Below are 27562 nucleotides of genomic sequence, written 5' to 3'. Positions count from 1 at the left end.
ATATCACTAGTATTTCGTTAAGATCACGTATGTCAATAATAACCTACAATAACTAGTATACCGCCATAATTTCTTTCAAGTGCAGTCCGACCGGTGATAAACATATTTATAAAATTGTGAGTTTGTTTATACTGACATAATTTGTAGATCCTTATTCTGTAATTTCACTGCTATATTTCACCTTTAAACGTAGACAGCTTATAAAGCGAGCTGCGCGGTTGCTGAGATAGAACGAGATATCTATAGATAGAAAAGAAAGATGGCGCGGTTTCGACCTTATTCATACTTTAGACTCTCACAAGGAATAACTTGAAAATTTAAGCATATTTTATATAATATACATAAAAATGTAAAATTTCTTTTAAGTAGTAAAATAAAGATTATTATTTAAAAAAAAGAGGCCAGTCACAACTGGAGTTTTAAGGCGTTAGTGACCCGGGTCCACATCAATATACTGCCCACCTTCATGAAGAAGGATTGCTGGTCGAAGCGGGTTGTGCATCAGCGCTACCACGGCAGATTACCGTCGTAAGCGCCGTGGCCAAAGAGACAATTTCTATGTATATTTTATTATTATTTCATATGTATGTTAGTCTATAGTCTATTAGGTATTTATACCATTATATCTGGCCATAAGTAGTTCCAATTAAACATATAAATAAATAATTATTTTGATACTACTAAACATTTACTATTTCATTATAATCTAAAAAAAATCGGACATTACGGCACGTCAATGTTATTACCAGGATAACAGCTTCACTCATCAAACCTGATCTCTTCAATGTGGATAATTTCAGATACACGCTTATTAGCCCGCGGCGGATGTAACATACGGTGCAAAACGGATTTAAAAGGATACGTACGATGCCGGTAGAAAACATACATAACTATTATAATATGTATAACTAGTCTACTCGATAACGTCGTGGCCCAGTGGTTTACTACTCCTAATTTACGCGCAAGGGGTCGTAAGTTCAAATATGGCCACATCAAAAACAACTTTGTTTGACAATTTATATTTCGTCTGTTTCTCTGGTAAATGCAACACTGATATCAAATTAAAAGTAAACCAAGAGTAGGCTCGCCCCTGTCACGTTGGCTTCAGTTGGTGAAAAGTAACCGTGTCAATTATTATGTGTGTCTTGTTCCTACCCTTCCGATGGATCTCCTGACCCATTCATACGGGTATCAAATTTACGATGTCTGAACCGAGATTCGAATCCCTAGTAGTCTCTTACACTAGTCGTATTCGTCAGGCAAGAGGTGGCCTTCAACTTTTCCATAAGTTCTTCCACAGGTAACTATTGCACTCAACCCTATTTCGTTCGGTGAAACTGTAAAGGGCAAGTTGAGGCCAGCATTAGAATAGTTAGAAAAAAAAATACTAGTCCAATCTATGTATAGATTAATATTCGCCTCTTCGATCGATTCCCCGTCCAATTCAAACGGGGATCGATATTACGACGGCCTGAGCCGAGGTTCGAACCTAGTGGTGCCCTCAGACTAAAGTCGTATCCGTCAGATCGGAGTTGGACTTCAGCCGCTCCATAAGTCCTTCCGCGGGTTTGGAGTGCCATCTGCACTCGCCCCTACCGTCCGGTGAAGCTGTAAAGGCCAGCTGCGGCCAACAGCATTAGAGTAGTCCAAAAAAAAAAGATTAATATGTAAATAAGAAATTTGTACCCTTTTTTACGAAAATATTGTAGCATAGACGCAGGAGTATGTAATTTTTCGCACCCTTATAATTTATATAGAGAAAGAATGCAGAATATCTATATTTGTTTTTAGTTATGCATAAAAAATATATTTAATGTATAAATAAAATATTACACTCACTACCATGTATCTGACACACGTACATATACTCTTTTGTTTATTGTTAAAGTCTGTGGTCAAATTGAGAATAGCTTAATATTGTTTGTCTATAGTCTTACTTAGACAGATGGCCGTTGGGGCAGTAAAGTCCTCGAGTGACGACCACGGACTGGAAGACGCACCGTAGGAAGGCCTCCAGCAAGGTGGACCGATGATCTGGTCAAGATCGCTGGAAGGCATTGGATGCGAGCAGCGCAGGACCGGTCGTCGTGAAGATCTTTGGGGTAGGCCTATGTCCAGCAGTGGACGTCTTCCGGGCTGAGATGATGATGAGTCTTACTGTATTTAATTAATTATGATCGAATTGCCCTTGCTCAGTGGTCGTAATTTGTCACTTTATATTAAAAATAATAAGTCCCATCTGATGATAAACGTTTATAAGCGTACCAATACTATGAGTATATTTCTAGCAATGTTGACTATCACACGAATATCCATAGCTGAATAGAAATAGTAAGTGCTTATTTACTTACCTATTACCTATTATTTACCTTACATACCTATATACTAAGGCAGCCGCTGAAAATCAGCGATAATGCTTAGTCTGTCAGTCAAATTGTATTGTAGCATGATTTTTAATTATTTTCTTACATTGGTGTAGCTGTATATGTAAGTTGCTAGCAATTATATTTAGTCTATGCTTTTTGTAATGTATGTTAATGTCAATAATATTTGCTAAATAAATGTACATAAATAATATATTAATATATTATATTTTAATTTAAACTTTTCTGAATAAGTCATACTTATAATATAGAATAATATTGTTATCATATCGAATCGAATAGGTACCCATTTAGGTACTCTAAAGCACTTTGTTTCTACATTTATTCTCACTACCTACATCTTAAGGAAGTTGGTATGAAGATAGAGCGATAGATATATAATTTGGTATCTTAGTGTTAATTAAAATTATTTAAAAGAGCAGTCGTTCTTCTTGTGATGAGACAGCTTTCCGAACGAGCGGTAGATTAAAAAAAAATGTAATGACTTTTAACATTAAATGATTTTCTATTCTTTCTATTCTATTCTATTTTTAACATTTAGGCATGCGTTTTTTATTTAATATTGAAAAAAGCAAATGCGCTGATAATCCGGACAATGTCAGTCTATAAAATGCTATATCCAACAGGATAACAAATTTAATGTTCAAAAAAATATAAAGAACTTCCGGTTTGGACGCGCAAAAGAATAAATCTGTTTTATCTTATAAAATAAATAGTAGAATAAAATAGAATAATATTTATTATTTATCAGAAAACTTAACTTAAGTAACATTTTATCTATGACTCTACTCTGGGCTATGCCCGTATCTTTGACGTGTAAGTCAAAGAAAGTTTAAAGTCAAAGTTATTTATTTATTTATAAAATTACATGCTCTCAGTGAGTATTACAGTACAATATGCACTCACCAAGGAATAAAACGTATGCAATACATACATTAATAATAATAATAGTGATAACAACAAGGTCATAAAAAAAAAATAAACAAAATTAAAAAATAAAAACAGCAACTATCCAAATTACAATAATATCAATAATCTATCACGTTATATATATTATTAATTACGTTATATTATTACGGCTATAAGAGTGATGATAATAATTTTGCGTTTATAAATATAATAGTAATACTGATATTACGTAAATATAGAGAAAAAAAAATACAATAACAATATATCCAAAGTTGACGAATTAAACGTATGACAGGGTGGAATCTGATCTCTAAAATATTTCTCTTTCTATACCACACTAAACGATTAAAATAATTACTAGTGAAACCTAATTTTTAATAACTCATTACAACTTATACATATACTTCGTTATAGCTTTAGTGCGTATATTGATACATAAATAAATATAAGTATAATTTATTTTGTATTCATTAAGAAGAAAATGAATTCATATATTTTTTATGTTGATGTTCATAGTCCTGTTAATGTATATAGACGGTCAACTTAACATCAGGTGGGCTGTCATTATAATTACAAAAAAGAAACAATATAATATGCAATAACTAGATACTTACATAGAAAGAATGTTAATATTTACAAAAGATACAAATCACTGATGTAAAATAGCACAGATTATGTAGTTAAGTATTTACGGCGCCAGAACACAGTTTCTGGAATTAACCCGCCCGTCCGTCGTCGTGTTGTGTCACCAGTCACTAAGTTCGCGTTACTTAGAACAAAATTATGATTATTTGTAACCGATTATTGGCATAAATTATTTTCTAGGTATTTGTCACGTTTCAAATATTGAACACCATAGAAAATAGACGAGGAAAAATGTTAGGGCACTTGATACGGCACGATGATTTCATGAAAATTATTATTGAGGGGAAAATAGAAGGAAAGAGGGGGAGGGGAAGACCAAGGAATAGCTACACCAAACAAATTGAGGACAAATGGGAGTCGTGTCGTATCAAGAATTAAAGAGCATGTTGGAAGATCGCGGGAAATGGCAAGAGCTCCTCCGACAAGAGCGTAGCTCTTAAATTATGAATGAATGAAATGTCACGTTTGTGACAAGGCAGTAAAATCATTTTTATAAGAAACTGTGCAAGCACTTTTTAGAATTATTATATGTTAGCTGTGCCCACAGTTTCATTTGCGGGAAATTTGTAGCGGTAGTCGGTGGTCTAGCGGTTTAGCACACTGCTTTACTTCCGATGGTCACGAGTTCGATTCCTCGCATTATACATGAGTATGATTTTTTGTATCGGTCTGGGTATTTTCTATGTATATTATGTACATATGTCTTTCCGAAAAAAATCTAAGTATTTACATCAGTTGTCTAGTATCCATAACACAAGTTCTGCTCACTGTGGGATTAGATAACGCAGTGTTAATTGTCCAGGGTTATTTATTTATAGGCTTGATTCTTATATTGAAGGTTATTTATTTAATTACTAGTTGCGCCCGCGGTTTTCCTATCGTTAAATTTTAATAAAAAATATAGTCTATATGTTATTCCGATGCTGTAAAGTACTGTAAAGTTTCAACAAAATCGGTATACCAAGTAGTTTTTGCGTGAAAGAGTAACAAACATCCATTCATACAAACAAACTTTCGCGTTGATAACATCAGTAAGATTATAGTCCTGTTTCTTATATTGAATGTTATTTATTTATATTACAAATTCGCAAACATAAACCAAGAACCTTTTAGTACATTTTAGAGTCGTGTACAAAACAGGACCCTAAAACCCAACGTCTCATAGGATGTCTCGTCTATAATTTGTACAAGGGACCGTCAATTATAAACTTTAAAGTATAAGTTGGAAAAGAAAACGGAGCGGTTAATTATATCCTTTGAAAGAATGTTTAAATGGCGGCCGTGGCTCTCCTTCTGTCAAACTTTTTCTTTTAACTTTGTAACTGTTACGATTCTGGATATAAATGTTACCTAGTGTACTTACTTACCATATGTTAGGATGGCGATTGTGAGAATGTAGTGCGAAACATGTGTTATTAACTTTCATAACTATCTTCATATAACAGATATAAATTTGAATAGATTATTTTATTGTATTATTATCTGTTTAATGACACATTTTGTTTCAAATAACTTTTACAAGAGTAAAAACGTATATAATTGTTTCAAAAAAAATTTAGATTTCTACTAGGTACATTTTATATATGGATAGGCGTATATTACACTTGCTTTTATTTACGTCTGTTAATAAGCAATTTGTGAAATTGCGTGTTAAATATAGGTACTTATTTAATTGTAAAAAACAACAAAATTAAATAAAATACCCTTTCGATAATTCGAACACTATTCAGCTAAATAACTTATAAGATACTCATATATAGATAGGTAAGAATGTATGTTAAAGTATTAGTACTTAATCTGGGTTCCCAGTTTTTCTTTTTTCTACCTAGATAAAGAAAAATTTATACGTTAAGTTTTTTCAATTTTATTTTTACGTTTCAATAGACTATCGTATTTATGTCCAATAATATTATAATAAATAAGGAAGTAACGTAGTTTTTTTATTCTTTCAGTTGCACAAAAATAAAAAAAAATTGACTGTCATAAAAATTATAGAGCTTATATAAAAAGATGGAAAAACAAAAAACTGATCATTCTTACTCATAACTCAAACTCATAAATGATCATTATTAGAAAATCATTGTCATTATAGCAATCCATTAATGCTATAATATGTTTAAGCACATTACCACAAAATGTAGAGTAACTTTTTTACAGCCAGTAAAATAAATAGTTACTAGCATACGGTTCGCCTGATGCAGTTTACCGACGCTTACATATTTAAACATCATGTATAATTCACATGTAAAAACCTATTGTTTGTACACATATTGGTATAGCCGATAATGAAGCAAAAACACAAACAAACAAATGAAAATTTGAAAATAAATGATGTAGGTAAAACGATCACCTGAGCACACAGTATATACAAACCCAGTATATAAATAATAACATATTAGAATAGAAATAAGTAAGTAACAAGTTCTCCTGATATCACATAATGTAGTGGATATTTGCATACCTCACGGTGGCACTGCATATATAGGTTCATGCCGTCGCAAACTTTATCTATCTATACTAAGGCAAACATATCACAGAACGCACAAAATGTCTCTCCCATATCACAACAATGACAGTTTTGTTACTTTACTAAAGCTACACCACTTTGTGTACATCGCAATCGATCCCGTAAACGCCTGAGGCGACGCGCGTAGATCACAGAATCACGCGTACGAAATGTAATAATAATCGACCATCCCGCGGGCTTATCAGTAAACGACTGGAGGCGAAAAAGGCTTTCGCTGGGGGCGAAACACCGTGCGTAGCTCCAGGCTCCGCCCCGGGGAATGCTATTGGCTAAAAAGTGGTAGCGGGCCTCGTATGCGCCTCCCTATTGGCTACTCGGCGGCCCCCAGTGGGGGTAGCGTGTCGCATCCGTGGGCAATATTTTGACGTTTTTTTGCCGGCGCGGTGGCATTTCTTGTCGCGGCTATTAATTGTGATTCTTTATGGCTATTGTAGGGTTAAGTGAGCAGTTACACGTGACGGTTGTGTGCGTTACAATAGATTGTTTGCAGTGATTTTTTTATATGCGCATACGCAACGTTCTATAAATGTATTTTAATTTTTTCTGTGTTTGAATAGGCTCGTTTTGTAATCGATTGATTCGAAATGGCTCCTTGTTACATTTTTTGATAGGATGACACCTGTTTATATTTCCTATTGAGGTGTATTTATGCGAAAATAATGTAGAGTTTTACGATTTTTTTAGTGTATTGTTGCAAACTTAAACAAGATTATAGAGGTAGGCTCTGTAAAGTCTTTTGCGTGGGTAGCTACCTCTACGTTTTCAGTCCCAAGCAGCTTGTGACTGAAGATGTAGAGGTAGCTATTTCTAAGCTGTGTTTCGGTTGAAGACCGAGATAAAGAGTATAAGGTGAAATTACAGAATAAGAGGCATGACACCTTGTTTTTCTGGATGGCGACACATGAATGGTATCACAGGCGTCGCTTGATAAACATTAATGGCGACCGTTACCACTAACCATGAAGCGCTAACAATGTTACCTAATTGAACAGAGATTAAGTGCGTAGCGGTTTCTATGTTGATTGTCGCATGCCTAATCCTTGTTGTTAATTAAATATAAGTAAATCAATATTTATTTAAAAGAGCATCACACAAATTTCTTGCCTATTCTTCTTGTGATGAATCTGCATTCCGGATAAGCGGTAGAATAAAAGACTATTCAAAAGTGCTTATATTAAGTTTATTTAAATAAAGATTACTTCTATTTCCATCAGATGGGCTGCTTTACCCTTTCAATTGCTTTAAAAAATACAGAATATTCTAGAATACACAATATTAGAATACTTCTTTGGGTACTTATTAGCATTATATTACGTGTTTGCTCTTTTGTATACCATGGAAAATATTCTACACATAGGTAGAGTATAATCTGTCTATGTAGCAAATATTATTCAAATTCGATCAGGTCAGGATCGGATTAGTATGAAATAGTTTACTGGGTTGATTAATGAACATGAAAACATCACTATTAATTACCTTCATACAATTACTACCTACATACAATTGTCCTAGACAAAATTCAAAATTACAAAATGCTTCCTTTTGGTTAAACAAATTTTACCAAGTTCTATATAGTTATTGAAGCCTCATTTTTAACATAAAAATGCCTATGTGATATGGCTCCACTCTTCCATGGCTGATATAGTAAGTTTTGAACTAAAAAAATCTAATTTATTTACGACTATGACTGAGAATATGCTCTATTTGAAACAAGTATGCTATGTGTTGGCGTGAACATATTGTAGGTACGTATTTTTTTTTATAGATTATAATGGAATGATGCACCCGCCTGCGCTAACGGTTTACGCTGGTGGAGCACCAGTGGAGGATGATAATATGAGCACGAGGTCAGGTCTGCTCATCGTGATTATATAACCAAGAATTAACCACGATGGTTTCCAGGAGGAACCGCGTGGAGGTCGACCTATCATGGTACATTGCTAGCAATGGGGAAACTAAACCATTACTAACAAAATCCTTCCCCCCATACATACATATTGAATATGCTTATGGAAAGCACAATATATATAGACTACGTAGGTAAATGTTCCAAAATTATTTTTACTTTTGGTTAAATATAGAAACGTTATGGCCTAATGGTTTACAAGTCCGACTTGGATCGTAAAGCACTGAGTTTTAATCTGGCCGTCAATTTTCTACATACTACCAACTAACATAACTAAAATTTTGATCAAAATCAAGAAAACATTGTTTATAAATAATATTGTTTGTTGTACCTACCTGGTTGATTTTTAAGTCTGTATAAAAAAAATGAACAAGAATAGCGTAAAATATACAATTTTAGCCATTTTTGGAGTTAAGTAGAGATCAGGCATACAAAGTAGATACAGTCTACTGGCCATTATTATCATTCTACTTAATTTTTTTTTCGGACTACTCTAATGCTGTTGGCCGCAGCTGGCCTTTACAGCAGTGTATATGGCACTTCAAACCCGCGGAAGGACTTATGGAGCGGCTGAAGGCCAACTCCTGCCTGACGGATACGACTTTAGATTCTACTTACTTAGGTTTCATGTTTTTTATATAAAACTAGCTGATCCTGCAAACGTTGTTTTGTCATGTAAATTATAATCGCTGTTAAAAAATAGGAGTTCATAGGTAGAAGGGTAAAAATTTAGAGTTGTATGTATTTTGTAATGCCACATTATAAAAAAATAAAAATTCTTATATAAATCGTTTCGGAGGCGTATGGTAACTAACATTGTTACACGAGAATTTTATATATAACATACCCCTGGACAATGCACACAACATCATCTAGTCTCAAGGTTACCCGAGCTTGTATTGGGAAGATTTCTACTAGACAAATTATATAAAAATATTTACATTTTTTTATAAACAGATACATAATATATATATAGAACAGGTGGACCGATCGATTTTTTGCCAATCTACAACTCAACCACCCCACCCCGCAGGCAAAACTGCATAACTCAAAAATACACTAAATGCCGGAAACTGGCATGAGTACTCGAATTTAGATAAAAGACTTTCATGTTCGAAATTCAAAAATGACATCTGTCAACCAGCACGTGGACCCATTGTTTTTAGTTGCGGCGTGCCGTCGTCGATTTTCGACAATTCTCAATAATTAAGGTTAATTAATTTCTTGTAGAGAAACCGCTGGGTTCCGTATCACTGTGTTCTATATACGTTAACTTTGTTTATGTTAATAAACACCCCGAGGTGGCGGCCATTTGGTCGGCGGGCGCTTGAAAAAGTTTCGACGGTGCCCATTATGACGAAAGTTAATTTGCACCCTTTTGTGGTACTTTGGCGAATAATTATGGCTTTAGTGGTTTTTATTTGTTTTAAATAGAATTTCAATTGGAATTGTATGTATTGATGCTTTAGGCGTTACCTAGGTAATTATTGTCAATATAGGTATATTTTTTTTTATAATAATTAAGTAACATCTTTTATGTAACTAGAATGACAAACAAGCAACAACATAATTCATTATTAATTTTTTTTTATAAAATACATTATGATATTTATTACGCAGTTTTTGTATTTATTTTAATATACTTGGTTAGGCTAAGTGCAATATAATGCAATAAATATTATATCTAGTCTTAATAAAGTTAATTTCACACATAATTAATATAATACACTATCAATCTATATCTATGTAATATTTTTTATATACCTAATATAAAAGATTATAAATAAAAAAACATTAACAGTTCATTAATGTAGTACCATTTTGATTAACCACGGAGTTTCGACTTGACTTTCATCAATTAATAAGTATTAAAACACGGACATTAATTCATTGAACGTTACCAAAAATGTCAGTTCGTTTTGATAAATTTCCCGTTTTTTGGTTACACCTTTTTGTTTTAGCCGCCCGATTAGTCGCGCTGTCTGTCGTTTTGTTGCGTAAATTTTGATATTTGATATATTATTGTAACGGTACATTATTAATTTATAACTGATAAAAAGTCGCATTAAAATGTATTTAATAATAAATTAGCAATAACACTAGGTATGCGTATCGTGCATAATAATAAGATTCTAAATTTTACCACTTAGCTATCCATTTAAACACGGAGATGCCTTAGTTATAGAATTGTTAGTTTTGTTAGTAAGTTATTGTGCACACAAAGTTATTCAGTACTTGCACTACTACTACACTATTACGTACAATTAAACTTACTGTTACATAATGTTATCATCTATGATATATTATTGTTTATGCTATGATGAATAATTGTCAATGCCGTAATATAAAGATTGTTATAAACTAAATCTCAGTCAGTCAATAAATGATTATATTTTTTTATACTTTTGTTTCTAACTACAACATGTCAAAAGTGATGATGTGACGTGTGACGACGAAACTTTCTTTTTTATTATTTACTAAATAATAAGTTTCATCGTCAAAAAATAGACACAGAGATGTACAATAAAAAGTATAATCAAATTAAAATATAATCTAATCAAAATGAAATAATTAAATCTCTATATTTGGACGAAAACTATATCAACCGACAGAAATTCCACATACAAATTCAATTCAAAATATTCATATTGGTATTATAGACTCTTATGATATGTCAAATCTACCGTCAGTTTGGAATGATTTCGAGATGAGAAGAACTGACAAGAAACTCAGCTCGTATTTTCAAATAAATGTTGAACATGTGTACAATATTACAGATTTATTTTTAAATTCAAATTTGGAACAATAGAGTGACAGCAGCATGAGTTTTTGCAAAAGCAAATAGTCTAATCAGTGTTCGTAACCCGAACAAACCAATCCTCACAATACTGAAATGCCAAACATGGTAGCTATAAAAAACTTGGATATGCGGTTAATATGTTGACGGATACTTGCGTTTACGGCCGTCAAAGAGAAGTTCACTATGCAGTATGACGGCAATAGCCATCTAAATCGAAACGGTTTTTAGACACTGCTATAGGGGCCTAGTCTCAAAATTTTAAAACATTTTTTTAGGTTGAACTTTGTTTTCCACCTGTTATACGACTTGCAGCTTCAGTACGATCCTGGTTGCGAATGGAGTAGTGCGATCGTGTTTTCTCTTGAATTGTATCAAAATTAAGTTTATTTAAGCAGAAAAAGTAAAACTATACTATTCTAAAAATTACAAAGACATAGTGTTACTTGACGAACTTCACTTGTTCCTACTGTCCATGACACAGTCGGCGACATCCATACTGTAGAAGATTCTGGAGAGCCGACTGAGGTAGTACGGTCAGGCAACGACCATTAGACCATATGACAAGAACAGTCCTTTACATGAGTATCCAGCCCAGAAGACGCGGCAGAATACATACATATATGTTATATATGAATGTGGATGGTTATAAGGGCAGAGGAAGGCCGAAAAAGAGATGGATGGACTCTGTGAAAGATGATATGGTAAGAAAGGAAGTAAATAACGCGATGATGGCGAACAAGGATGAATGGAAGAGAAAAACATATTACGCTGACCCCAAATAAATGGGATAAGGAAGAAGCAGATGATGATGATGATGATGAAGACACGGCAGACCTCGTCTCACAAGGATGTCTGTTATTGAGAGGGATTTAAAAAGTGCCGAAATAACATCCCATATGACTCAGGATAGAACGTCATAACGAAAACTGACCAGACAGGCCGACCCCAAATAAATTGGACCAAAGCCAGGCAAAAAAAGAGGACTTGTTCCTATTGTCCGTCAATGTGTTAAAACCTTTGGAATCTAATTCGTGGTAGTAATATTGATGGTATAGATGATAGGCCAGGACGCTCTCAGGGTTCAATAATTATCACAAAATTGGTGTGGCCGTTGGTATGTGTAATTTTAAAGAAATTCCATGCATACCGCTGTTTACACGGCATCATTACGTGGGTCGCGGCATGAGACAGCCAGGCACGCGATGCACCGAATTATCTCTATTATATGCTCGTAATTTCATACATCTATCGTAATAATGCTATGATGTATGGAGATGAGATTCCACAAGTAGATGGAATTCACTATTAGTTACAGGTACAGTTTCATCAAGCAGACTAAATATATCACCAGTATTCGTCTCTACATCTCTTAATCCTATATATAAAATTCTCGTGTCACAACGTCGGCATCAATGTTAGTACTACACGTGGATATAACTAATTCAATTCAAAATAATAATAATAATAATAATATCCCAGGACAATTCATATGGCGCCATCTAGTCTTCTATAATAATACAAAATGAATCTATTGAGACCTGGAGTGTAGATTGAAAGAATCTCCTTCAACTTGTATAATTAAATTATTTGTCATTCCCATGATTAAGAGAAACTGTATTTTCAATAATTATTGTGATAATCCTTTTTGATAACTTAAATAATCTAATACTATTGTTATATCTACTAAATTGATAGGAGTTGGCTCCAACCTAAAATAATAACTACCCATTCCGTATATCACAAAACGTTTTATAATTGCAAGTTAGTGGCGGCCGAGACGTAGCGTCCCCACCTTAATTGTGGTCCAAACTATAATATCAGATATTTTCATGATATATATTTGTAACTTTGTTTTTATTTACGATCACGACTATTATTTATATGGGACAGTCAGAGTCATTGTAGATGTGGTAGTAAATGCAACATGTGATATGTCCACACTTCTCTGCATATGAACGTGGAGGATAGAATAGCAAGGAATTTCAAATTCAAAAATCATTTATTCTAGGACATTTCAGCTGTTTATCAATGTTCCGTATATCCAAGTATATATATATTCAATTGAGAAACCGGCAAGAAACTCAATTGTTTTTCTTATTTTTTTAAAGTCAGTTTATTTACAGTGTTTCTTTATGCATGAACAACTATTGCTTACTAGATTGTCTCGAATTATTTTTTGGTTTATTATAGGCGTTTCCATCATCGGAGAATCAGTCAAAAATATAAATTGACACAAAGATTTTTTATCTCGGACAAATTCAAACATACTACCTTCCTGGTCTAAATACTGATAGTAAAGCACTATGGCACGACGCCCTCAAGATAGGTGAGAATTCATTATTAAAAATAAAAGAATTAAAATGCAGACAAACAGACAGATAGTGACTATTTAGTGTACTTACTAATATTGTAATATATCGAAATTCCTCTACCTAGCTCTATTATTTTAGCCCATCAACGAAACGCCTGATTCATATCAGTCATCTCATTATGTGAGGCCGTCATCATCACTTGGTAATGATACGGGCGACATTAGTGTGCGTCGACCCTATACTTAACCCACAACAACATATTAACTTGCTTAACTTTTTTATCATATAATTATTTATAATGAGAGTACGCGACGATACGCTGCTTTTTGGAGTTTTAGGACGATACGTGGCCTCTAATATGTTAATTTTATGTGGAGGTCGATCTTTAATGTATGATCATATGGATCGCCTATTATATCAGGATCTTAGTATTTTTTTTTTAATTTGGAATTCCAAACCTTTTGACGGTCCATCTGATGGTAACTGATAACAGCACTAAGGTGATTCCACTAATTTGTTGTTATTTCAAAGGACTAACATAACATGCCTCTTATCATATCATTTCAGAGCCTAATTTCATGCTTCAAGTGGAACAAGCTCACTAAGAAAGCTGTTTGGAAGCTGAAATCGATGAGACTGAGGTACCCACATAGACAATTTCTTATCAACTACACCAAACTACCTCAGTAAACTTATACGATGTAAAAATCTATGTCATCAATATTACAAAGCAGAAGAGTTTGTTTGAACGCGCTAATCTCAGAAACTACTGGTTCGATTTGAAAAAATCTTTTTGTATTGGATAGTCCATTTGTCGAGGAAGGCTTTAAGCTATATAATATTACGCTACGACCAATAGGAGCGGAGCTGCAATGAAAAATATTGGAAAAGGTGGGGAAATGAAACGCCGACGAAGTTACGCGGGCCAGCTAGTAATACATCCAGGTTGTAATTCTAGATATTCAGACGTTTTTTAACTGTTAACGTTGTTCTAAAGGTAAAGAGTCGTCTTTTGAATTAATTTGTTTTGTTATTAGTGTTTTGATTGCTGTAGAGATTATTCAGAATTATATATATATGGCAAGAATATATTTTAGTGTAGACATAGTCAATAGTGAAGATGTCGGTGTTTTTCATGCAATTTCATTTCATAATGCATTGCACCTCATTACATTTTTCTAGCAATAAAATCAGTGTTCGAGTATCATTCAACACAGGAGGCTTTATTTAACAAAACCCTTCATCAATCAATCTATCACTATATCACGGAACTGGCTTAAACCCCCACAAGTCATCTAGCCAAATACTACTATATACTATACAGTAATGTGTAACATTATTTATGATATAGGAGAACACCTAATATTTTAATTACATAACTCTTGCACAATCACCTAAGAATTTTATTTATTATCCTCAAATTTTATGATACTCTCAAATAGCAGCTATAAATTACTTTAAAAATTGAATTATGTATATTAAAAAACACGTTCCAAGGTTCAAAATCGTTTGTGAGCGACTGAGATTTTAGTACCCAGTCACGTAACAGATATCAATCAAAATCTCCAAACATTATAGGCATTCTCCATAAGTACCATAAACAAAAAGAAAACATTTTAAAACACGAAGGCAAATTATTATAATACGTTAAAGGATCAACTCGCACTAATCTGATAATCGCTCGATTGACTCGAGCTTTCCTTTTTTTTATTTAAAAAATGATTGATATTATTTTGTTTTTGACCTTTTTTCTGTTCTATTTTAAACAGCACTAGAAAATTTCTTATGAAGTTTATTTCAATTTACAAATGTTATGAAATGCAGTTATGGCAACACATGAGTGGTATAACAGGTGTCACGTGATAGCACGATGCTGTTCACGTATCTAGGCGACGGTCACCATTTTCCATCAGGTTGGCTGTAAAATAATATGTAGGTATGTATTGTCTTTATTACTGTAAATTAGAGGAAGTTTAGCACTGGTCAAGAATCGAAATTCAATCTTAGAATATAGAAATTGATGTTCATATATGTTCAGCAGCTTGATTATGTGAAATGAGATGTAGCGACTGCACTAGTTAACGTGCTCCCCTAATAATTACTTCACCGCTAAACTGCTGAACGAATTCTAAATAAACGGAACCATTAAAATAACTCTTTAACTATATTTATGTATGTACAAAGTGGAGCTATCGATTTAATCGGCCATTTTACGTGAAACAATTGGAGATTGGAGTCAAGTTTCGGGACAATTTGGAGCGATCTGTGAGACAATATAATTTGACTGATTGATTGCCGCATCGCCCGTCCGGCGGGCGCGGCGCACGCGAGCGTACCTACGCGTCTACACCAGCACGTTCGGAATTTAAAATTAGAAAGAAATTTAGAAGACTTTGTCTATGGTATTCAATCTTCTTCTTCGCCTCTTCCCGTTACGCGGGGTCGACTTTTCTAATCTTGAGGCGCCATACATTTGGCTGGTAAGCATCGTCACTTGACAGGCTCAACTCCCTCTTGTCCCAGGTAGTTGGTGGCCTGCCTTGTCCGCTTTTATTGTAGCCTTGGAAAGGCACTTTAAACAATGTAGCTTTCAGGTTTACGGAGAATGGTAAATGGTATGTAGTGGGATATTGGCAAAAATAATGAAGACTGTATATGGACTTTGTGGTATCTAAATGTGCTTTAAATTATGCGAAATAAATTACAATATTTTATCCTGATTTAAATTTGTATTAGCACGTTAATAATTAGATAACTGTACAGTTTATAAATTCCTTGAGAAAAGTTGCAAAAAAATTTACAACATAACTTCAATTTATATTTTTTTTATGGATGATAATAGAATGGTGCACCCGCATGCGCTAACGGTTTACACTGGCGGGGCACCAGTGGAGAAAGATAAGATGTGCATGAGGTCAGGTCAGTTAGCCCATCGTGACAAATTCACCAAGAATTTATCACGATGGTTTCCAGGGGGATGGTACCATCCTAGCAATAAGATCATCAATCCACATTACTGGGGGGAAATGGGATTGTTAGTAATGTGGACTAATGAACCCATTACTAGCAATGTACCATGTCAGGTTGACCTCCACGCGGTTCCCCCTGGAGACCATCGCGATAAATTCTTGGTGAATTTGTCACGATGGGCTAACTGACCTGACCTCATGCACATCTTATCATTCTCCACTGGTGCCCCGCCAGGGTAAACCGTTAGCGCAGGCGGGTGCATTCCATTATCATCCACAAAAAAAATCCACATTACTAACAATCCCCTTTCTCCCTTAAACTTATATTAATAGGAGCATGCATACCTGATCTATTACCTATAGATTACTTTTTTGTTTGAAAATGCTTTATATTCTTGCTTGGGAGAAGTTATTCAATTTCATGAACTAACTACTGTAACTAAGGCTCAAATTGTTGCACACGAGGTTACGTACTCATAGGTTCCTGCACCATGTACGTTCGGAATTTGAAATGATATGGAAATGTAGGCGGCATTGTCTATAGATAATTATGAATTTTAGAAAACCCAAGTCATGCTTTTTATAATCCTTAATGTTTTTCAACCTTTTTTTTTATATTTTGTCCCTTTCCCGTCAACTTAATTCAAAATTTCTTTCTGAATATTTATTCACGTATTTGCGGAATTATTTTTATATATTGCGACAAAACTGGTCACATCATGGTATAAATTAAAATTTTATTGGACTAAATCATAATAATAAATTCACATTTGTGCACAGAGAATAAATAGAACAAGAAAAAAAAAGGAAAGGAAAGGAAAAACAAAATTCTATTTTATCGCTATAAGCAATCTCGTCACAGACTATCTGGTAGGAGGAGTTATGTACATAGAAGAGGTAGGTGCACTATATTTAGTAAACGAATAAATTTCCAACCAATTTCTAACAAGCCAAGCCAAATTACAGAAAAAAAAACAAATAAATAAACATAAATAATATAGGAATGTACCATAAATTTACAGACATACAGACAACAACTTATTGAAAGGTATCTAAAAAATCATGAACTATGTATATGAGATGTCGCCGATTTTGAAATATAGCATGTAATAGAACAGATCGAATGAAGAGTGGTATGGAGTTCCAGAGGCGAAATTAATGATAAATATCTACTAAAGCTAGAGTTTAGATTTTTATACCCGTTGTATTATAATTGTACACTATTAACATATAAAGGAATAAATAAATACCCCGTTACCTACAATGTAACAATCTGACTAATATTATGAACGCGAAATTTTGTGAGTATGGATGTATATTTGTTACTCTTTCACGCAAAAACTACTGAACGGATTTTGATGAAAATTTACAGTAATATAGCTTATACATCAGAATAACACATAAGCTATAAATATAATGAAACCGCAGGTACAGCTAGTAGTGAATATATTTTTAAATAGTTGTATTGGAATTTTTATTATGTCTCAATTACAGTTGTTATACAACATTATTTATCAGACATAAATACAATATTTGTAATGATGTTCGCCCAAAATTGTGATTTATTGCAAACATCGCGTGCATCGACGGAAACTCGAAATTCGGCCGAAATCCGCCATTCTCACAAAACATTAGCCGTGATTTATTGGCCATAGATTGTTCGCTAATATACAGATAATTGGACACCAGATGCGAGCGTGATTGTTGTCTTGACCTTTTGACTAGGTCCATATTCATTTAGCCATCAAATTCACATTACATTGTAAAATCTTTATTGTACTCTAGAGCATCTGAGCTTTGTACGGGCGAACTTTAATTATTTGAAATTGAATACTCTATGTAATTGCAATGACTATCATTGTTTGCCATTGCTTGAAAAATGTAATTACAATGTAGGTTCCAGAAGTGAAAAATATAATCCTTTCGATAAAATATTTTTTCTTCAGTAAATTCATTAGTGGAAACTATGATCATTCATTCATTCATAATTTAAGAGTGACGCTCTTGTTGGTGGAGCTCTTGCCACTTTCCACGATCTTCCGTCATACTCTTTAAACCTTGATACCTCACGACTCCAATTCTGTCTTTAATTTACTTGACGTAGCTGTGCCTTGGTCTTCCTCTCCCCATCTTTCCTTCTATCTTTCCCTCAATAATAACTTTCATAAACTCATCCTGCCATATCATTAACACCGATAACAAACCAAATTAATTCGACAAAGGCTTGTCTTGCCATCTGCCTTATAAGATTCGTAAAATATCCGGCGAAATCTACATTTAAGTAGTTGCAATCATTACGATATCGACTTTTTTTATACTACGATGATGGCAAACAAGAGTACTAAAGTCTAATGGTTACCATAGCCTATGGATGCCTGAAATACTAGGGGTGTCACGTTCGTGTTACAGACCCTTCTCGGACTGTAGTTTCTCGAGATTTTCTCGAAGGGAGGAAGCTCCTCACTATCCGAGACCACTTAAGTTCCAGCGTGTGGGAATGAATTCCATTTCAATTGACAATACCTCTGACTTAATAACCCCATTAATAGCAATATACCATCTCAGCTTACCTCCACACAGTTCCCCCTGGAAACTATCCTGGTAAATTGCTATTTGCCAAGATGGGCTAACTGGTGCCCCGTCAGCTTAAACTGTTGGCGCAGGCGCGGTCATTGTTTTATGATCTATTATAAATACCACCGACTCAATGGTTTATGGGGGTCAACAGCCATGAAGGTATATATTAGACCAGTCTTTATCTTTTAAAATGTACATCCTTATCCTTAAATCCTTACTTCCTTACTAATATTATAAATGCGAAAGTAACTCTGTCTGTCTGTCTGTCTCGCTTTCACGCCAAAATGACTGAACGGATTTAAATGAAATTTGGTACACATATAGTCTAGACCCTGATAAAGGATATAGGCTACTTTTTAATGCGAAAAAAGAGTTGAAATGGTAGACGTAAGAATCATAATTTTTAAAGCTAGAAGCTTGAAATTTATATTTTAGGTTGGTGATTAAATATGAATGAATATGACATGCAAAGTTTGTAGTAATTTTACCCTTAAGGGGGTAAAATAAAATAGGAGATCAAAGTTGTTGTGTAAATTCATGACTTTTTAAGCTATGTATAATGATGAAACTTTTTCCATTGGAATTTGTGGGTTTATTTATTAAATACCTCACTAATATCATAACTCTCGATCTCGCTTACACGCGAAAACTACTGAACCGATTTAAATGAAATTTGGAACACTCAATCTAAACCCTGAGAATGAATATACGGTACTTTTTAATGTGGAAAAGTAAGGGAATTGAAAGGGTTGGTGCAAGGTTGTATGGATATATTGCCATATATGAAAATGGCTGTTAATTAAATATAAATAAAGAAAAATGGGTTGTAAGGAATTTAAAGGAGAGTTAAATGTTCATATGGAAATATTGACATTTTTAAAGCTAGAAGCTTGAAGTTTAATTTTTAGCCTATTTATTAAATATATACATATTTAGAAAAAGAGTTATAAGGAGTTGAAAGAGTTATGTATGTTAGTTGTGTATGGAAGTATCGTGATTTTTGAAGCAAAAAGGATAAAACTTTTACTTTTCACCTTTTTATGCGGACGAAGTCGCGTGTACAGCTAAAGTATATATATACCATATGGTTAATAGATTTCATTAGAATATTAAACTATTACACACATTATGTATACAAAGTATAATACAAGAATATTCACTTGATGGGTCTAAATCTGCCTTTATATGATAAGTACAGCGTGGTATTACCCCGAAGGCGTAGTCATCAACCGTGCAGGAGGGCAGTTGTTGCAGTTACCATATTGTACGTCGCGTGATCTGAATAAATTGTCTTGACCACTCGATTGCCTTACATTATGTAAATTTAACTAAAACATTATCCCTTTGAACAGGTGTAGCTATAAATTATTTAAAATATGCACTTTTATTTTTAAACTAGCTTTTATTTAGTACTTTGTGTGGATTACAATCAGTTTTTCATTAGCTCATATTTTATTTTCGCTATTTATACTTAATCAAGGCCATACTTAAACATTGCATTACAATTACAAAAGCCTTGATTTTTCTGAACCTAATCTTTACATAGTATAAAAGTAATTTATAAATACTTTTTATATGTCTATAGTATGTTTCTGTAATTTTTACAAAATATAAAACAAATTCGAGTCGCTGTCTATTCGCTTATGCGTATCTTATCTTTTAAATTACGACTGATTTCAATGTAGTTTTCAGTAATAGATAGAATGATTCAAGAGAAAGGTTTATATGTATAATACATGTGAGTTATAGTATAGAACAAACGTGCGAAGCCGAGATGGATTCCTAGTATAGAAACAACTTAATATAGTAATATGGTGACGTAATAATATATGTACGTCAACATAAATAAAGTATTATTCAGCCATTACCCAACTTAATTTAATTCTATGTTCAGAATTATGTTTACGCTGTTGGTTAAAGTTGATCCATATACAAATTTTTTGTACAAATTATTTTATGCGCTATAATTTGGTCCTAAGACCTCCGCTGAAAATCAGCGCTGTAGCTTCACTGCAACAATATGCTGAGTGGAGTCCTTTTTAGCAAATATTTTATAGCATTTTGGTATATTCTTTATTATGTAGTGTATTCTACACCAAGTAGCTGTGTGTAGAATTGAAACTACGTGTAATTGTATATGCATGTTAATGTTAATAATATGTTATATATAAAAGTATACTATTATTATTATTAAAGGAAAAACTTCGTAGTCATTTACGAAAATTGCGCTGACGAAGAAGTATGTTGCTAGTTCAAAGGTCTTTTTATGTTTTTTATTCAGTTCGAATTTCAAACACTGGGCGACCACTAGTTGTATTAAATATTTTGTTTATATAATGTATAGGTATAATTACACCAATATTTAATAATAAATCAGCAACAAAAATAAAACATAAACAATACCTGTCCTTGTATCCGATTTCCGTTCAATTCCCCTCGATTCCTGTCCTCGTCGCCCCCGCCTCACTGGCGGCAAATTGCATCACGTTGGTTTCGAGAACGTTCCATTCAAATTTCGAATTCTAATGGAACTTTCTGGTCGCTTTGCTTTCCATATTGATACAGATTGGCATGAAATGGCTTAGTGGTTTTTATTTCCCTTACATAAAATTGAATAAACATCACAAATTCACAGAATTCTTTTATCCATTCGTTTCTATATGGCAATATTACAAGAACTTTCATCAAAGTACAATTATATCGTGTTTATCAGAGATGACTTTGTACAAAGTCATCTGCGTGAGTCTGTACCAACACAGTAGTAATAGCCACAAGTTTTCTTTAACTAATCCCTTACTCCTGGTGCTAATACAAGTTATTATACGACGATAGTGGCAAGTTATTTCGTTTGATGGGTTGCCATTCTAATGACATAAAAGATCTACAAATAGCCCAGAGAACGATGGATGCCAACTTAGTAAAAATAGCCGCAAGTTTCTATAACTAATACCCTCTCCCTGATGCCATAATTACTTTTTTTAAACCACGGCAGTGGCAAGTTAGTGTTGTTACTTATAAAAATATAGAAATTACAATATTTCTCAGATACTTGGAGATCCATTACCTTATTATAGACTTTGGGGGGAGTTCACACAATACGCTCTTCGGTCGCCACGCGCCGCACATTAGGGGGAGGCCATGATAAAAAACAACTATATATTTGACACGTGGCGACACTCGATATGACTACTTTATTAATTTCGACAGTTCCTTTATACATTAGCTTGTTAACTTAATTAATGTGGATATGTTTTTTAAGAGTTTATATGTTCTATTCATAGAGTAAAGCTGGGAAGGAAAAATATATATAGAGCCTGTATTCGTAGTAGATAATTACACAGTTGCACTTCATATTTTTTTTTTATTAATTATGGGTTTGCGCTTGGTCTTACCTCATCTGATGATAAATGATGGTAAGACCTAGGATGTAGCGCGCTTACCCAGAAGATATCTATTCACCAAAGACTTGAAGAATCCAAGGTTGTATTTCTATGGGAACACAAATGCTGGAAGTGTGTTCCACTCTTTGGCAGTGCGTATTATTATTTATCGAAATTTTATTTCTTCTTCGTTTCTTTTTCGCCATATTAATATTATAATTGCGAAAACGTGTCTGTTTGTACGTTTAAGTTGTAAATATATTATATGAACGTGTTTAAAGAACCTTTTGTCTCCACTAATGAAAATAAAGAATAAAAACAATGAAGCGGTAACGAATAACCATTATGACAACAGCGCTAACAGCCCCCCGTAGAGGCACTGCTGCGCGCCAGCACCCGTGCGTGGTGCACTGCCTCAATTTGTTCGAATTTCAAATTCAAATTATTAAATTTTGATTTTAGAACGTGATAAATAGTTTTAATGTCAAAACTAGAAAGGCTAAGGAATAATAGCATATCAGTGTATTTAATATTAATTTCTAAAGGTTAATATTAAATAAAAGTATATTATTTTAATATAAATAAATTTCAATAACTTCTGTAGCGTAAGAGTAAGGCATTTTGCATGATTTTGATGTACTGAATTTCAGTCATATTACGTCTGTATTTGTTTGTTATCTTGCTCAATAGCGCTCTTATTTGAATTTCAACAAAAATTATATTGCCTACAGATACACGATTAGACATTATACATTTTCATTTTTAGAAGCATTACAGTTTATCACATTAATTCAATTTTGGGCTTAACTCTTCTAAAAAGCAGTGTTAATTGCTCTGTGATCACCACATGTTCTCTACTCTATGGTATTCGAATCCTGTCATTAGCCACAATAGATTTGTGGCTGATACTGAGACGGGGACGGCGCGATAAAAAAGATAGGGTTCCGTAATTATAGTCGGTATAAAGTAATTTAGGGGTCCGTGGCTATGCCAAAAGGACTTATATAGGGGTTCCTTTGTGTTTTTTATCTAGTTTGGGTGATGATAACTGTGTGTGATTTATTTTTTGCATTCCATGATCTAGAATACCAATTTATTTATTATTTTATTTAAAAGTTGTCCACATTATTGGACAAATTAAGAATATGATTGATGAATGCGTATATTCCTATATGTATATATATATATATAGACTGACAGACGTTTATACTTTCTCATTTACAATACCTACTAATATTAGTGAACATTATAAATGACAATGTTTGTCCTTCTGTCTACTAAACGGCAGACTAAATGTTAATGAAATATCACGAAAATGTAAATTCCAAAAACACAACCTTGAGGGTAAAACGCAATAGGGGATGAAAATTTATACGAAAAATCGTCATTTATGAAGCTAGGACGATGAAACTTTCTTCTTTGACTTTTCTGGGTCAGATTATTGAACATACTTTCATAATTTGGTCAGTCACGTACAACACACCGTTGAAGTCGCGGGCACGGCTAGTGATTTTATATATATGCTAGTCTGTAAGGTATATATATAATATGGGTCAATATTATTAAGTTGCCTTAATTAAAATAAATAAATAAATTAACATTAAGATTACAGTATAAACTCATACTCATTATATATACTCAAAATACCATTCATAATCAATCCAGGCCATCATGACACAGCAACTGCACGTATAAAATATAATAAAAAAGTAATATCACATTGCCGTTTAAAAATGGAACGTCGCGTTCTTTTTTCGAAAAGAGATGAAAAGAACAAAAAGATCTCTTTCATGAGCGCAGTCCGGTAAAATTGTCTATGGGCGGCGCGGGTCGGGTCATTTATCGTGACGGCCCGAGGCGCGTGCGGCTTACTGCCACTCGCCTCACTATTGGGCTATTACTCGGCGGGCTCTGTACAACTGAACTGTTGTTTATGCCCGACATATTTTTATTTTATATGTATCATTATGATATTAAAACAATGGTGCAATGTTTAGCGTATTTATTGAATGAGAGTTTTTTAATCTCTACATTTTATAATATGTTAATATAGTATATTATAAAATGTAGAGATAACAACATATCCCCACTTCGCAGGGATGCATTCTAAATCTTAGAATTTCTCGGCTTGTTCTATACACGTATGGATAATATATAAACCTTCCTCTTGAATCACTCTATTTATTGCTGAAAACTGCATTAAAATCCGTTACGTAATATAAAAGATATAAGTGAAAAGACAGTGACGGCGACTTTGTTTTGTACTATGTAAAGATGTTGGAACTTCATGCCCTATTTAAAGAAGTGAATTATCAAAATAAAATCTCATGTTCTCATCCGTCATTCTCGTGAACGGGTGCTGCTTGTGGGGACTGGTCTGTTCAGGTTGCGAACACTGATTAGATTGTTTGTTTTTTTTTTCAATAGCATATGCTGGTGGTCACTCTATTCTCCCAAATTTGAATTTAAATGAATCTGTATTAATGTAAATATATACATATATTTAAAAAAAAAATATCCGAGCTGAGTTTCTTGTCAGTTCTTCTCATCTCGAAATCATTCCGAGATGACGGTAGATTTGACATATCATAAGAGTCATAACATAAACCTACATGAATAATATTATTTTGATTTTTTTTTTAAAAAGTGCAGGCAAATTGTATAACATTTCCTTTTTAATGGCTATTAGAAATAATTATAATCAAATTGATATCTCCTTTTTTGAAGGATGTACCTAAAGTTATAGTAATGAAAAATTCATAATGATGGTATTGAAATTCTGTATTATAATTATTATTGCATAATTATAAACTGTGAAATGTAGCTACTTCCATTTTGTCTATAAAATATCTACGTTTTACGTACTTTATTAACCTTTACAACATTGTCTATGGTCTATGACATATACGGCATTACGGCATTATTCAATTGTCTGACACGTCTTATTACACCTGCTATTGACTTGCAACATATTAACAAAACGCGAGAAATACAAGTAAATTAAGGTTTACAGAAATAAACTTAGCTCTATGATATGATGATTACTGTAATATTAATAATATCACTGATATATCCCGGCTTCACGCGAGTAAATTGAGGTTTTATATAACTTTACTAATAGTAAGTCTCGATGTAAGTTTTATTCGATATTAAAACGATTTTTTTTTAACTAGAATACCGAACAAGTCGACGATTTATCTTTTGGTAAATAGTATAGTCTTTAAATATGAGCTGCAACACGGATGATGATGATGATGATCCTTAGCGTTGATATTCAGAAGGACGGTTCCATTGTTTCATCACCTTTCAACTCAAATCATCAGAAGACTTCCCACAAAGTCTATAGTCTATAAAGAGAAATGCAGTAAAGACTCTCTAAGTCTCAGTGCGTCTGGATGAAGAAAAAAATTGGGATCCTGTTCTGGTGGCGCGAAACAAAAGCGCTGGTGCGTAGAAAGGCGCGGCGCGGCGGCGTCGTGATGGCTGCGGGCGACGGCCGGCTTACGTTCTGCCACTTCGGTAACTGCCAACCATAGATACACGACGCAGATGCGACACTACATGTCAATCTTTTCCCCTCCTAAATATATATTACACGGCAAAGTTTAATTCGTAGTAGTTTTTTTCTATATAATTTAAAATGCATACAATCTAATCTTCTGAGTATAAACTCCCTAAAAACCAAAGTCATTCTCTTTCCCCTCCTAAATATCTATTACACGCCAATGTTTAATTCGTAGTACTTTTTTTTCTATATAATTTAAAATGCATACAATCTAATCTTCTGAGTATAAACTCCCTAAAAACCAAAGTCATTCTCGGCAAATGCGCACGTAGCGTGCATACGCAAATAAAATAAAAAAAAAATAGCATCACGGACATCAGGATCTCATGTGACACTACGTTCTTATTCTGGAGGACTAAGATGTCACGCTTTATTCAGTAATTTCACTGCTTTAACCAAAACACAGCATACAAAACAAGTTGTAAATTGAAATTTCCCTCCGTTGGATCCCCCGTCCAATTGAAACGGGGATAGAAGCTGCCTGAGTTGAGATTCGAATCCCTAGCGGTGTCCTCAGACTGAAGTCATATCCGTCAGGTTGTAGTTGGTCTTCAGCCGCTCTATTAATCCTTCCGCGAGTTTGGAATGCAACCTGCACTTGCCCCCTATCGTCCGGTGAAGTTGTAAAGGCCAGCTGCGGCCAACAATATTATATTAGTCCGAAAAAAATGTCAATCTAATAATCTTTACATAGTATAAAACAAAGTCCTCGCTGCTATCTGTTCGCTTATATCTTTTAAATTACGCACCAAATTTTAATGCAGTTTTTATTGACATTAAAGTTTTGTTATCAGTCGTATAATATAATGGTATTGTATGTAACTAATATTTTATTTATTGACTTAATGAATTTTTATGTATAATTTAAAAACAACATTAGCATTCTGCACACCTTCTATATATACACTATAAGAATGCGAAAGTTCATACGTCTACGTATAATTTATTATTAAGTAATGAAGGTACTTAAGACACTGCTAAATTTACTTAAATTACGAATGACACTTTATTTGGGCAGCTCATTAAAGAAAGTATACTCCTCTTTGATAATAGGTATTAGTTTTACTTTATTATATTATTTCGATAGATTTAATATTTATATGTACATCTTATATATAAAATTCTCGTGTCACAGTTTTCGTTCCCATATTCCTCCGAAACGGCTTGACCAATTCTTATGAAATTTTGTGAGCGTATTGAGTAGGTCTGAGAATCGGCCAACATCTATTTTTCATCCCCCTAAATGTTAGGGGTAGTCCACCCCTAATTTTTTTTTATTTTAAGGCAAAACACCGTTTTCCGGTACAGCTAGTATACACTATAAGAATGCGAAAGTTCATACCTCCTTTTTATTGTCGTAAAAAAGTGGTACAAAGTTTTTGCATCACGTATTAATATTATTATTAAGTAATGAAGGTATTTAAGACGCTGCTAAATTTACTTAAATTACGAATGACACTTTATTTGGGCAGCTCATCTCTGATAATAGGTATTAGTTTTACTTTATTATATTATTTCGATAGATTAAATATTTATATGTACATATATATATAATATTTGGAATAATTGACGTCTAGCTACCAAGGGA

At 33.5% G+C, this 27562-nt stretch overlaps 1 protein-coding gene across 3 annotated transcripts in view; it reads right to left on the bottom strand.

The window, feature by feature from the left end:
- Nucleotides 1–27562, bottom strand: part of LOC131849590 (transcription factor AP-2-epsilon) — a 135363-nt gene that overhangs the window by 89517 nt on the left and 18284 nt on the right. For 2 of the 3 annotated variants that reach the window (XM_059199690.1, XM_059199692.1), the window contains exon 1: nucleotides 6400–6644. The exons of the other annotated variant lie outside the window; for it this stretch is intronic. Coding sequence is in view for 1 of the 2 variants with exons in the window: in XM_059199692.1 (XP_059055675.1) it covers nucleotides 6400–6429 (30 nt within the window). In the remaining variant the exon portion in view is untranslated. Of the gene's footprint in view, nucleotides 1–6399; nucleotides 6645–27562 lie in introns of those variants that run through there. 3 annotated transcript variants of the gene reach the window in all.

This window comes from Achroia grisella, unplaced genomic scaffold, assembly GCF_030625045.1.
Source record: "Achroia grisella isolate CSIRO2021 unplaced genomic scaffold, CSIRO_AGI_Agris_v1 utg660, whole genome shotgun sequence".
Classification (NCBI taxonomy): domain Eukaryota; kingdom Metazoa; phylum Arthropoda; class Insecta; order Lepidoptera; family Pyralidae; genus Achroia; species Achroia grisella.
Note: the sequence above shows the minus strand (reverse complement) of the source record. Positions and strands in the feature narration are given on the sequence as shown.